General features: G+C 43.9%; 1 protein-coding gene across 1 annotated transcript in view; it reads right to left on the minus strand.

Moving 5' to 3' along the window:
* STN1 (STN1 subunit of CST complex) overlaps positions 1–12,685 on the minus strand; it is a 55,571-nt gene that overhangs the window by 4,856 nt on the left and 38,030 nt on the right. Inside the window, exons 4-8 of the mRNA XM_044297458.1 lie at positions 12,363–12,434; positions 4,558–4,722; positions 3,094–3,223; positions 2,323–2,491; positions 85–198 (exon numbers count right to left, since the gene is read on the minus strand). Coding sequence (XP_044153393.1) covers positions 85–198; positions 2,323–2,491; positions 3,094–3,223; positions 4,558–4,722; positions 12,363–12,434 — 650 coding nt within the window. The remainder of the gene's footprint in view (positions 1–84; positions 199–2,322; positions 2,492–3,093; positions 3,224–4,557; positions 4,723–12,362; positions 12,435–12,685) is intronic.

Below are 12,685 nucleotides of genomic sequence, written 5' to 3' on the forward strand. Positions count from 1 at the left end.
CGCCAACTTTGCCTGATTTGTATCTTAGGAAAAATGGGAAGAGGTGCCCCAATCTGAAGCCTGGATGGTGTTCCAGTCTCTGACCTGATAGACGCCAGTCTTGTGGCCTTTCAGGTACACGATGCCCGTCTCCTGAAGCAGGTGGATGGCTTCTTTGAAAACATTATGAATTTCTCTGGATGTAATGCTTGGACCTTCCTGATAAAAAAAAAACAATGTAATTATCACCAGAAAATAATACAAAATCCATCGATAAAAGAGAATCCCCCAGAAATACTAATAATACCACACACAGTAATTATTGGTGGTTTATAAAGAATCTCTTTACTCTGCTGACATGTCCATTTTAGTAAAAACTCATATTATCAATGAAATCCTGGAGCATCTTCACTTAGGGCTCTTTTACACGAGCGGATGCCGTGCGGGTAATCCGCTGCGTGAAAGACAGCCAAGCCCCGTTCCGCACAGCAGAGACACGGAGCATTAACATGATTGATAATGATATTTGCCTCTCTGTGATCTTTTTACTACAAATTACTCACAATTTGTAGTAAATAGATCAGAGAGAGGCACGGAGCATTATCAATCATGTTAATGCTCCGTGTCTCTGCTGTGCGGAATGGGGCTTGGCACTCTTTTACGCAGCGGATTACCCGCACGGCATCCGCTTATGTGAAAAAGCCCTTAGAATTGTACACTGTGCTGCTCCTGTTATTCCTCCTTAAATGCCAACCGAGCGTTGTGCCCTTCCCTGCTGACAGTTGGACAGTGTAGGGAAGCACCCTACTGACAAGAAGAAGGGTAGCACCTTGTTTATACATACATTTCCAAGAGTAATAAAAGTGAGTCGGCCCAATACTAAGAAAGGATGCTCCAGAATTATTTAATTGAGAATATGAGTATTTACTAAACCAGATCTGTCAGGAGATGTGATGGGTCCTCTGTAAAATAGAGCAAATAATGACAAAAGGGCAGATTTACTATTGAAAATGTACCAGAATTCTGGACATAAAACTGGCATATATGCCTAGCACCACATTGATCAGCAGGATTCCGCATATACTGTAGACCTGATTACATGTTATCGGAGGTCTCCTATAGCATGTCAGAAATATACTAGTATGTACGATAAGATTGCTGTTTTGCTGAAAAAATATTTTACATATATGCAAATCACCTGTGAAAAGGACCCAAAGGGGCTGTCCTAACCGTCAGTGGAGTCCAGCCGCGCCCATTCTGAGTGAGTCCAGCACCTCCCCTCATCCTCAAATCCCCTACTAGCTCCTCCAACGTCATTCTGAGGCCGCAGTGTAATCTCGTGCCTGCGCGTTTACTTGTCCCCTGAGCACCCACACGGTCTCCCATCCCTGTACTGGCATCAGCCTCATGGAAAGAACTGCGCATGCGCCAGCTTTAAATTGTGTAAAGATGTAACAGATGTATCATCCAGCATCAGTCACTTTGATAAATTTGGCTGATGCTCAGAAAATCGGTGGGGATCCGACACCCTGCACCCCCCCCTCTGATCAGCTGTTCTTAAGTAGCTCTGGTGCCCAGACATAGGAGCCAGAACTACACAGCTCCATCCATGGACCGCCATTACTGGGCTGTTTTCATATATTTTAGCGAATACAAACCCTAAACCCTGTATTTTTTTGCGGCTAAAAAGGATATTTACAATGGAGTCTGCGGAGTACAAGATCCCAGAGTACTGCTATAATGAGCTCTTCAAAAATGGACAGGATAATAATAATAATAAAATTTATATGAAAATTAAAAATATAATATGTAATATCAATAATAATAACAAATAATAATAATGCCCCATTCAAACAACCATGTTTTAAGTTTGCATCCGATCCACATTTTTTGCAGATCGCACATGGACCCATTCAATTTTATGGTTCCACAAAAAGACAGACAGCACACTGTGTGCTGTCCGCATCCGTATGTCTGTTCCATAGATCATGTCCTTTTCTTGTCCGTTTTGCAGACAAGGATAGGCATTGTTATAATGGGTCCGCCCAAAAAAAAAAAAAAGGATGCAACACAGCGGACGTCATTTTATTTTATTTTTTGCGGATCCTCATTTTTTGGACAGCAAAATACATATGGTTGTGTGAACGCACCCTAAAAATAAAAAAATTTAAAATAATAAAGTAATAATAATACAATAAGAATCATCATAATATCTATCTATAATATTACAGAATTACAGATCACAGCTAATAGAGAGATTTCCAGATTAATAATGGTATATGTGTAACACAACATGTGGAGCATGAAAGATAGCCGGGAGTGAGAGGCCAGTACATCACGTACCCCGGCCTCCGTCTTATGGCTTGGCTTGGTGGCAGTGGACATCAGGGATGGCACACTTTCCAATTCACGCTGGTAAAAGTTGCAAATTTGGTTTTCTTCCAGAAACGCCTTGATTTTTTCGATCAGCTGTAAAATGAGGCCAGAGTGCGACAACGCGGCATCATGTGTGCTGTAAAACGAAGCGAGCCACAGTTTAATCAAGACAACCTTTTCTTTACAATGAACCTAGCTGGAGATGAATTACAGCTGCCTCCTGAGCTTGTGGCCCATTGTACATTTCTCCTGCAGCAGCAAATAAAACGAATTGCCGCCATGTAATAATCCTCTCTAAAATGAGAGCGCCACCTCTGTATTCACACAATTCAATTCTGCTGCTCCAGTACAGCGCAGCGTGCTTCCAATCACACACCACATTGCTGGCAGCAGTTTTAGAAGTTGATGTCAGTATAGATAACATCTCTGAACGGAGCAGTGGTCAAACACATGCATGTCTGCTGCTCCATTCCCTGATCCTCATGGGGGCCTGAGCGGTGGGACCCCTGCCAATCAGACACTTATACCCTATCCTGCGAATAGGAATAAGTTGTCCTAATGAGACAATCTCTTCAAAGAGGTATTCCAACCGTTGGGACTCCCCCATGATCAGAAGAACATAGATTTTGAATGGGCTGGCGGTGCCCTATGCTCAACCAGCACTCCATTCAACTGCTGGGATCCTCCGCCACCGATCTAACAGTTATCCTTTATCCAGTTTGAAAACACTAAACTTACGAGAGTCCATGGGACGTGTCTTTCAGGTGCTCGGGGATAATAAATGGTTTATCATAGATATTTCTATAAAGGTGTGGGAGGTCCAGCATCCGGGTGATCTGCACATCCAGTGTGGGGTCATCCACTTTATCTAGAAAGAGAGTTGATTTGAAATCATTCATGATATTTAAAGCAGAACCCCTCCCCACCCTTTGTGTGGCTCACTTGCCTCATTAAAGGGGTATTCTGATTGTGATAAGATAGGGGATAACTATTAGATCGGTAGGGGTCCTACCACTGGAGCCCCTACCAATCATAAGAATGGGGAAACCTGTGTCCCTCGGAGGCTCCTGAAATGAATGCAGCAACAAGTTGGGCATGGGCACTGCCACTCCATTCATTTCTCTCCCGTAGAGATCAATAGAGTGGCAGGAACGGCAGTGCAGATGCCGAACACGCCACTCTGTTCATTTCAGGTGGCTGTGAAGGGTACGGCGTCCCAGCGGTAGGACCACCACTGACCTAATAGATGTCCCCATTACTATGGATAGGGGATAACTTCTCACAATCAAAATACCCCCTTTGGAAAAGCCCTACATGGAGTGGGAACTGATACCAGCAAACTGGTATCACATGTCTATAGAAGAGTAATGGAATAAAGATTATAAGTATTACTCCAGCCGAGGAAGATCATCAGGAGGTCCAGAGGTTAAATGATAGATGTTGTATTGGAAAGTCTCAACAACAGTGCGTTTCAGGGTTAATAGTGCCCCCGTGTCAGGTTACAGGAGACAACCTAAAGTATAGAAAACAGGTAGGTGCTCCTTTATCTCCTGGAACCTGATGAAGGGGCACTATTAGCCGTGAAATGTGTTGTTGATGAGACTTTGCCAATAAAACAGCTATTACTCAACCGCTGCATCTTCTGATGATCTTCTGCGTCTGGTGAATGTTCGCTCCTGGAGCCGTAGTTGTCGTCTGGACTCTATTCCCTCCTATACTATCATATCTACCTGCGAGGTGAAGCACTCTGACCCAGGAGGTCCTTACATGCATAGTATAGTGCTGTGTCCATTCCCCCCTAATCTTCTCATACCTGTGCTCTGAACGTACTCACCCAATGGGACACCTTTCTGTCTTGTGCGTGTATTGCTGATTACATGTCTGTGGCCAATTCTGGAATACATGCTCCAGCACTGGGGACAAGTGGTCATCATCTCCCACCAAAATACCTTTGGCATATTTCATATTCATAATTTCCTGTTCTTCTCTACACTCAGTGACATTTGATTATGCAGTGTCATTCACTGATGGTGGCAACTGGTCCTAGGCAAAACCTAGATTGGTGACCTCTAGCATGCCCAGCTCTACGCAAAATGGTTGATTCAGGATCCTGAAGCTTTACTGGTTTCTCTGTAGACAAGGGCTCATTTTCTTCTACAACTGTATAAAATATTTTCTTATAAACATCATACTTTTACTTACAAAAAGTTGAGGCTACCACCTCCCTCTGGTTTCTAAAGACCTTGATATAACCCCGGACTCTGATGATGTCACCAATTTCCATCTTGGCTCGCCCGCTTTCCTCTCTGTACAGCTCTTGCATTAGTCCATCAAGATCCTTTGCTTCTGATGAACTTTTCTGATCCTCTGAAAACAGATTCACAAGATCAAAGATAAGAGAGACGTCTGCAGCAAGACTGGAGACATCAGCTTTTTGTGGCATCATGAGCTTTGTAGGTCATGAGACTTCTAGTTTATTGTGACTCAAGTCACGTACAAATTTCACTGATTTGTAAGGGGGTTAGACTTTTGCAAGGGTTAGGGTGCAATGGCAAGGTAGTTTTAGCAAACAACTCAATCTACTGCAATCTCATAAAAGATGCAATTTATAATGCCACGCATCAAAGCCAGTGTATGATACATGCCATAAGGGCACATGCACACAAAAGTATTTTTTTCCCTTGTCCATTCCCTTTTTTTTGCGTCCCGTATGAAGAACCATTGACTCGAAATGGGGCTGCAAAAAAACGGAAATGACTCTGTGTGTCCATATGTCCGCATGGCCGTTCAGCAAAAAAATTAAATAAATAGAGCATGTCCTATTATTGTCTGCCTTACGGAGAAGGATAGAACTGTTCTATTAGGGACCAGCCATTCTGTTTCGTTAAAAAGCTGTAATGCACACGGCAGGTATACGTGTTTTGTGGATCCACAATTTGTGGACCACAAAGCACCCAATGGTTGTGTACATGAGCCCTAAGGCCTCTTTCACATGACCGTATGGCTTTTTCAGTGTTTTGCGGTCCATTTTTCACAGATCCGTTGTTCCGTTTTTTGTTTCCGTTGTGTTTCCGTTTTTCCGTATGGTATATACAGTAATTACATAGAAAAAATTGGGCTGGGCATAACATTTTCAATAGATGGTTCCGCAAAAACAGACCCATTGAAGTAAATGAAGCCACGGAACGCGATATGCGGGAAATAATAGGACATCTTCTATCTTTCAACGGAACGGAAAAACGGAAATGGAATGCATATGGAGTACATTCAGTTTTTTTTGCAGAACCATTGAAATGAATGGTTCCGTATACGGAACGCAAAAAACGGCTCGTAAATGGAAAAAAAAGCCTAAGGGTTCATGCACACGACTGTGCCGTTTTTAGCGGTCTGCAAATTGCGGATCCACAAAAAACGGATGGCGCCCGTGTGCCTTCTGCAATTTGCGGAACGGAACAGGAGGCCCATTATAGAAATGCCTATTCTTGTCTGCAAAACGAATAGGACATGCCCCATAATTTTTGTGTGGCCACGGAACGGAGCAACGGATGCGGACAGCACACAGAGTGCTGTCCACATCTTTTATGGACCCATTGAAATGAATGGTTCCATATACGGCCCGTATACAGAACGCAAAAAAACGTTTGTGTGCATGAGCCCTAAGGCAGATATGGTGGATGCAGTTTTATTCTTGGCTTATGACAATGGGATTTATTACTGACTTAAGGTACATCTACACAGGACATTTTGCAGATTTACAGCAGAAGAGATCTTAAGAAATGTCATCCACAGACAGGGAAACAAAACTGCAGCATAATCTGACTTGCGGTGTGGATGTTAAATCTGCAGCATGTCCAGTTATGCTACTGATTTCGATAATGTACAACACAGAGGTTGTGCAATGAGGTGACACCCAAGGAAGAGAACCATGTCGCCAGCACCACCTCTTGGAAGTGGCTCCCTATGAGTCAAAATCCGACTTTCCAACAAGCCTTGGGATTTGACAAGGGAATATAGCCATCGAGATTCGTCACCCTGCCTAAGCCAATGCAGAGGTTGAAATCCACGGCAATCCGCATGTAAATCATGTGGGTTTTGCCACAAATACGTCTCGGATTTTGCCAGGTGGGACCCTACACCTGTCTGACATTGATGGCATATCCCATGAGTCCAAAGACTGCCGATCCGTTGTTTTGCAGTAGCTCCGTTGCCAGAAATCATTGCTGAAACTACAAGGCTCTGTGCCATGAGTAGTGGATGAACTTGTTACTGCAGCGCTGCTCCCACTGAAGTAAAACTAAGCAGCGTCCAACTACTCGGGCACAGCGGATCGGGGGAGGAAATGGGGTATCGGGCCCCCAACGATCAGATACTCTGATCTGAGGTTAGGCCATCAATAGTAAAAACCTGGAATACTCCTTTAAGTACTCTTTTTCAACCAACTAAATTTTTGGAAGGTGTTTTTGGAAGTAAGGAGACATGCTTTTTTAACCCTGTACATTAAAGGGAACCTGTCATGTGGATATTTGATTATAATCTAACTAATTATATACAATCATCAACTACTAAAAAGTACCTTAGATGTATTCAGATGGTTACCTCATAATATACACACAAAGAAGCCGCATGCTAATGAGCTGATTGGAGTCCAGCGTTTTTTTTAATTAACAGCTATAGCCACTCCCCTGCCCACCTGCTGCTGATTCATATGGAAAATAACTGTCATTCAGCAGCAGGTGGGCGGGGAGAGTCCGGAGCTCATGAATATTCAGGACTCATCAGCTGGAGCTTTTCAATACAAGATGTTGGCAGATTGACTGGGTCAATTAAAGAAAGTGACCCAGCATTTTGCTAAGAGAATCAGTCACTTATTTATGTTGACCTTAGTTAGGACACCATAAAACTGGTGACAGGTTCTCTTTAAGTTAAAGGTGTTCTCTCAGATATCGGTAGCATATCAATGTCAGATAAGTGTGGGTCCAACCTTCAGCACCAGCACCTATCTATAGAAGGGGGGTCTGGTTTGGAGATAGGAGCGAGACCCACACCTATTTGACAATGTGGGCATATCCAAGCGATATGCCCCTATTGTATGTGATGGCAAAACCCCTTTAAGAATTATGAAGTGTAACAAAGATAATTTAGGAAATATCACTGTAAAGAGAAAATGGAAAATGAGCTGAATATGGGGGTAAGTAATTGTAGTAGAAGTTGTGAGCGTCTGAGAATTACTTAGGTGATTTCTCCAGCTTTAGTGGCTTTCTTGGGGAAAGATAACAAATGGAAAATACAAATTGTACAAAATTAAAATACAAATTGAGTTTAAACTATTAAAGGGAGTCTGTCACCACTTTTTTGCATGTTAGACCATTAAAATAGGGTTATTTGATCCAGCCAGAACATAAAAACTGTACCTTTGTGGTAGAAAACGGACTTTTCAATTTGCAGAAAACGAACTTATAAGATTATTTTCGGAGCCCTCTCAAGTGCCCAGGGCGGTCTTTCAATCCTCAGAGCCCAGGCAGGCACCTCCTAAACGGCTGATAACGCCGCCCTCCGTGCGCCTCTGCCCGCCCGTTTACTCCCCTCCCCTGTCCCTTTCCACTGCGGCTGTGCGGTACAAATCGTAGCGGGCGCATGCGCAATGCGATGCCCGCTCCTGGCAGGGCATCGCAATACCTATTGCGCATGCGCCGGCTAAACGGCGATTAGCCGGCGCATGCGCAATAGGTATTGCGATGCCCTGCCAGGAGCGGGCATCGCATTGCGCATGCGCCCGCTACGATTTGTACCGCACAGCCGCAGTGGAAAGGGACAGGGGAGGGGAGTAAACGGGCGGGCAGAGGCGCACGGAGGGCGGCGTTATCAGCCGTTTAGGAGGTGCCTGCCTGGGCTCTGAGGATTGAGAGACCGCCCTGGGCACTTGAGAGGGCTCCGAAAATAATCTTATAAGTTCGTTTTCTGCAAATTGAAAAGTCCGTTTTCTACCACAAAGGTACCGTTTTTATGTTCTGGCTGGATCAAATAACCCTATTTTAATGGTCTAACATGCAAAAAAGTGGTGACAGACTCCCTTTAACTGTATGAAGTAAGCTCCTAAGCTCCCTCTAGTGGTGGCTGTAGTCAGAAGTATTATTAGATGATTCACTGAAAAATGACTTTGAGTTAAAAGTTGGGTGTTCACTTTAACAGTGTATTTAATGGACAAAGAACCATTATTATTGATTTATGGGGGGGGGGGGGGGTTATAACATGTTTATGTTGGTCATCTTCCTTTCAAGCTTCAAATTCTGCTTTCTTGTAGAGGGTGTATTTACATAACTGTAATGGAATTGCGCCCCTAGAGGAGGGAGGATCAAAAATAAAAAATAAGAATTTGCTGTTGCTTGGTTTCATCACATGGGATTTATTAGTATCTCTATAAACGAGCTCTGCCTCATGCTGGGAAATGTAGTTAGTCTAGTCCATTACAAATCTGCCCTATTTCATACAATGCCCTTGGGACATCTAGTATCTGTACATAACATTCTTTACATCAGCTTGACGTTGTCTCATAAATATAGATTGTGATTCCCCCCCACCTATCAAGGGGATCAGTTGTGTTGCCACATAGATGCACAGCCATGACCCTTTTCATATGTTAGAGACAATTTTCATCATGTGACCAAGGCAACCAATCAGAGGTTGCTTTTCCTTCCCAAAATGTAATAAAGTGACTCAGACTATATTGTGAAAAGTGCATTGGTTTCTATGTTAAGAATTGGTAATCCACAGTTACCCGACATTCATCTTGTAGGATATCTATCTTATGTATTTTTAGTTGTTTAGTTGGCATGGCCAATGATGGTACAATTAATATCCCCCCAAGTCTCCCCCCATAAACTCTAACTTTGGGCTCATGCACACGATCGCGCCGTGTTTAGTGGTCCGCAAATTTCAGATCCGCAAAACACGGATGCCGTCTGTGTGTGTTCCACAATTTGCGAAACGTAACGGGTGACCCATGATAGAAATACCAGGACATGTTCTATTTTTTTTTTTGCGGAACAGAGCAACGGATGCGGACAGCACACAGAGTGCTGTCTGCATCTTTTGCGTCCCCATTGAAGTGAATAGGTCCGCATCCAAAAAAACGTGGCTCGGATGCGGACCCAAACAACGTTCATGTGCATGAGCCCCTTTGAGAGTGAAAAATCAGTAAAGTCAATTAGACATTACTGTTTATACTGACTGCTGCCAGCAGAGGGCAGCAGGACTCCTGTGCAGTACAGGCCAGTTCATTATCAGTATGGGAAGTCGGCACCATGTACAGTACTAACTATATATAATGCACTGTATATATAGGCAAGGTGTAGTGGTCCTGGCTACTGTTTGGCTCTATGTGTGCACAATTTAACTCTGTGCGGGCTCGATACACCACAGCACTCTCTGAATACAGTCAGTCAGCATGGGCATGGCACCATGGGCACTGTTTGCCACCATGTGGATGCAATATGGCTGTATATGGGCAAAGTATGGCATTCTCAGGGCACTGTTAGGCTGTCTGTGGACATGGTGACTGGTCAGCGGCTACTATATGTACTCCAGTAAATGGTCTTTAATCCTATGGATGGTCAGGCTGGTGGTCCAGTAAATCATGAGGGGGGGGGGGGGGGTTCACATACTTAATGCTGGCAGTGGTAGGGATTTTAAAGGGTACTTGTACATGGGTGCAGGTCAACGTGCAGAAGATCCGCACCAATTTCCATGTGGACTTCTATGCGTTTCTACGCCCCCAAAAAAAAACCGCAAAAAAACACAATTTATAACAGCGTTTTTTGGTGCAGATTTGATGCGGTTATTTCACGCTTCATTAGAAAAGGGTGAAATCCGCAGCTTACACCGCGAAACATAATTGACGTGCTACGATTTCTAAATCCGCATGACAGGTCAATTTCCACACAAAAAAATAAAATAAACCATAGCGTACATCTCATACACTTTGCTGGTACTGTACTATTCTGTGGTATTTCCACACGTAAATCCACGCGGGGAAAAACGTGCGCAGTCTGCAACTTGTACAGGTAGCCTTAGGGTTTCATATAATCACATAATGTACTCGTGTCCCTATAATAAGTTCCTATGCAAATATTTCTGTCTGGTTGAATTGTATGTTCCAGCCTGGGCTTCCTAGTACTGGGCTCGGCTTTGAAATAAGTCAAACATTAGCGAATACATAAAGTTTATCAAGGAACTACTTTGAATAAAGAAACATAAAGTGAGAGCAAACATCCAGATGATTTGTTTAGTAGGATGGATATGGAAACGGTTTTATATTGTGAAGGTATAGGCAAGTCCTGTTCTTAAAGGGCTTGTCTCACTCCAGCAAATGGCATGTATCATGTAGACAAGGCACTTACTAATGTATTGTGATTGTCCATATTTGCCTTTGCTGGCTTGATTCATTTTTCCATTGCATTATGCACTGCTTGTTCACCCTGCAATGGATGGCGCTGTGCTTGGTAAGCTGAGAGGAGCTCAAACAATTGATCGGCAGGGCTGCCTGGGGTCCGATCTCCACCGATCTTATATTGACGACCTATCCTGAGACTAGGCCATTAATATGAAAATCCTGTTCTCCAGTCCTTTCCCTGCACCTCCTAGATTAAAGGGGTTGTCTGCTTTTTTATATCAATGCTCTATCCGACCAGCTGTTTGAAGAGAAGGCATCGCTTGTGCCGGCGCTGCCTTCTCTTCATTGTTTACCTGCTCACCGTCCCAACTGCAGCGGCGAGAAGTGTAATTACAACTATGGCATGTCCATTCACTATCGCCATTCAATTCATTTACTGTATCTAGACTGTGCAGACATCTAAGCGAAGGCTCCAGCACACTCTTAGACTAATGCTCCCCTCCTGTGGCAATATGGAGGAAGCAATAGTGTAAACGTCATATCAAGGATAGGTCATCAATATGGGACTGGTGGGGGCCGACACCCAGAACCGCCACAATCAGCTGTTTTGAGCAGCCCCCGGAGTCGGAAGCAAAAGGCTCCTTTAACTTTGTCGAGTCCGAGCCGGGAACTGCAACTCAGCTGTCATTCAAGTTATTGAGAGATCCGCTGCAGTGTGACGGCACCGGAAACTACACAGTGGAAGGATCCTTCTGCTCTCAGATCTGTCCTACTGTATAGTCTGCTGCACCGGCAGGCCCCCCATCAATCTGATACTGACAATCTATTCAGAGGATAGGTGATCAATATCTAAGTACCAGAAAACCCCTTTAAGGTCAGAACACTGCATTTTATTTTTAACACCCTGTTAAAATGCTGTGGTTACTGTTTAGGAAAAGTAGGACACCATTAGGGAAAGTAGATTGGGTCAGGGGGGAACTAACTCTCCTTAGGGAGGGAACACCTTAATCAGCGTGAGGAGACTTGTAGTCCATACATGCTCCTCTGGAATTCTGGGAGGGAAGGGATGCAGATGAGCTCTTAACAAGCTCTGCCTCTAATGCCACCCGATGTAAGGCAGCGGTCCTATAAGTCAATGTTCAGCTCTTAAAATAAGCCTTGAGACATGACTTGGATATTAAATAAGCCAGCACCTCATCTGCAGACAGCTGTTTCTGGGCGATTGCCTCTCATCAGGGCAGAAAAATGGAGTACTTGCTTAACTGGGTAGGAGGCCTGTGTCCGGGTCAGGGTGAAACCTCTCTGCTCTGCACTGATGAGGGGAAATCACCCGAAAAAAAGCTGTCTGCAGATGAGGTGCTGGCTTATTTAATATCCAAGTCATGTCTCAAGGCTTATTTTAAGAGCTGAACATTGACTTATAGGACAGCTGCCTTACATCTAGTGGAATTAGAGGCAGAGCTTGTTAAGAGCTCATTTGCATCCCTTTCCTCCTGGAAAGTAGATTGTAATGTGTGGATTTAAAAGAAACCATCATGCTACACTGGGACTGAGAAGGGAGAGGGGGTACATATAGTGTAACAGGTTCTCCTTATTTAAAGTACACATGATGTCTCACCTGAAGAAGATAGACATTTTGGCCCAGAGGATTTCCAGCATGTACAATTGATAACTCCGGTGCTGTCATCCACTATAGGAGAAGGGAAAAGACGAGGAAACACATAAAAACATAACATAACTGTGCAAGCTACAATCCAGAAAGCATGATAACACTGTGTTCAAGCACATAAAAAAAAAATTACAACACAAGATAAAGATACAAGATGAGATCCTTATGGTATCCTGTGGTACATTTGCCCACAGATGATGCAGCTGGGCCTGTGGATCCTATGCACTTGTAGGCTTGCTGAAGCTGGTGTCCCAGCCGGTCCCATAAATGCC

Source organism: Bufo gargarizans, chromosome 6 (assembly GCF_014858855.1).
Source record: "Bufo gargarizans isolate SCDJY-AF-19 chromosome 6, ASM1485885v1, whole genome shotgun sequence".
In the NCBI taxonomy this organism is placed as follows: Eukaryota; Metazoa; Chordata; class Amphibia; order Anura; family Bufonidae; genus Bufo; species Bufo gargarizans.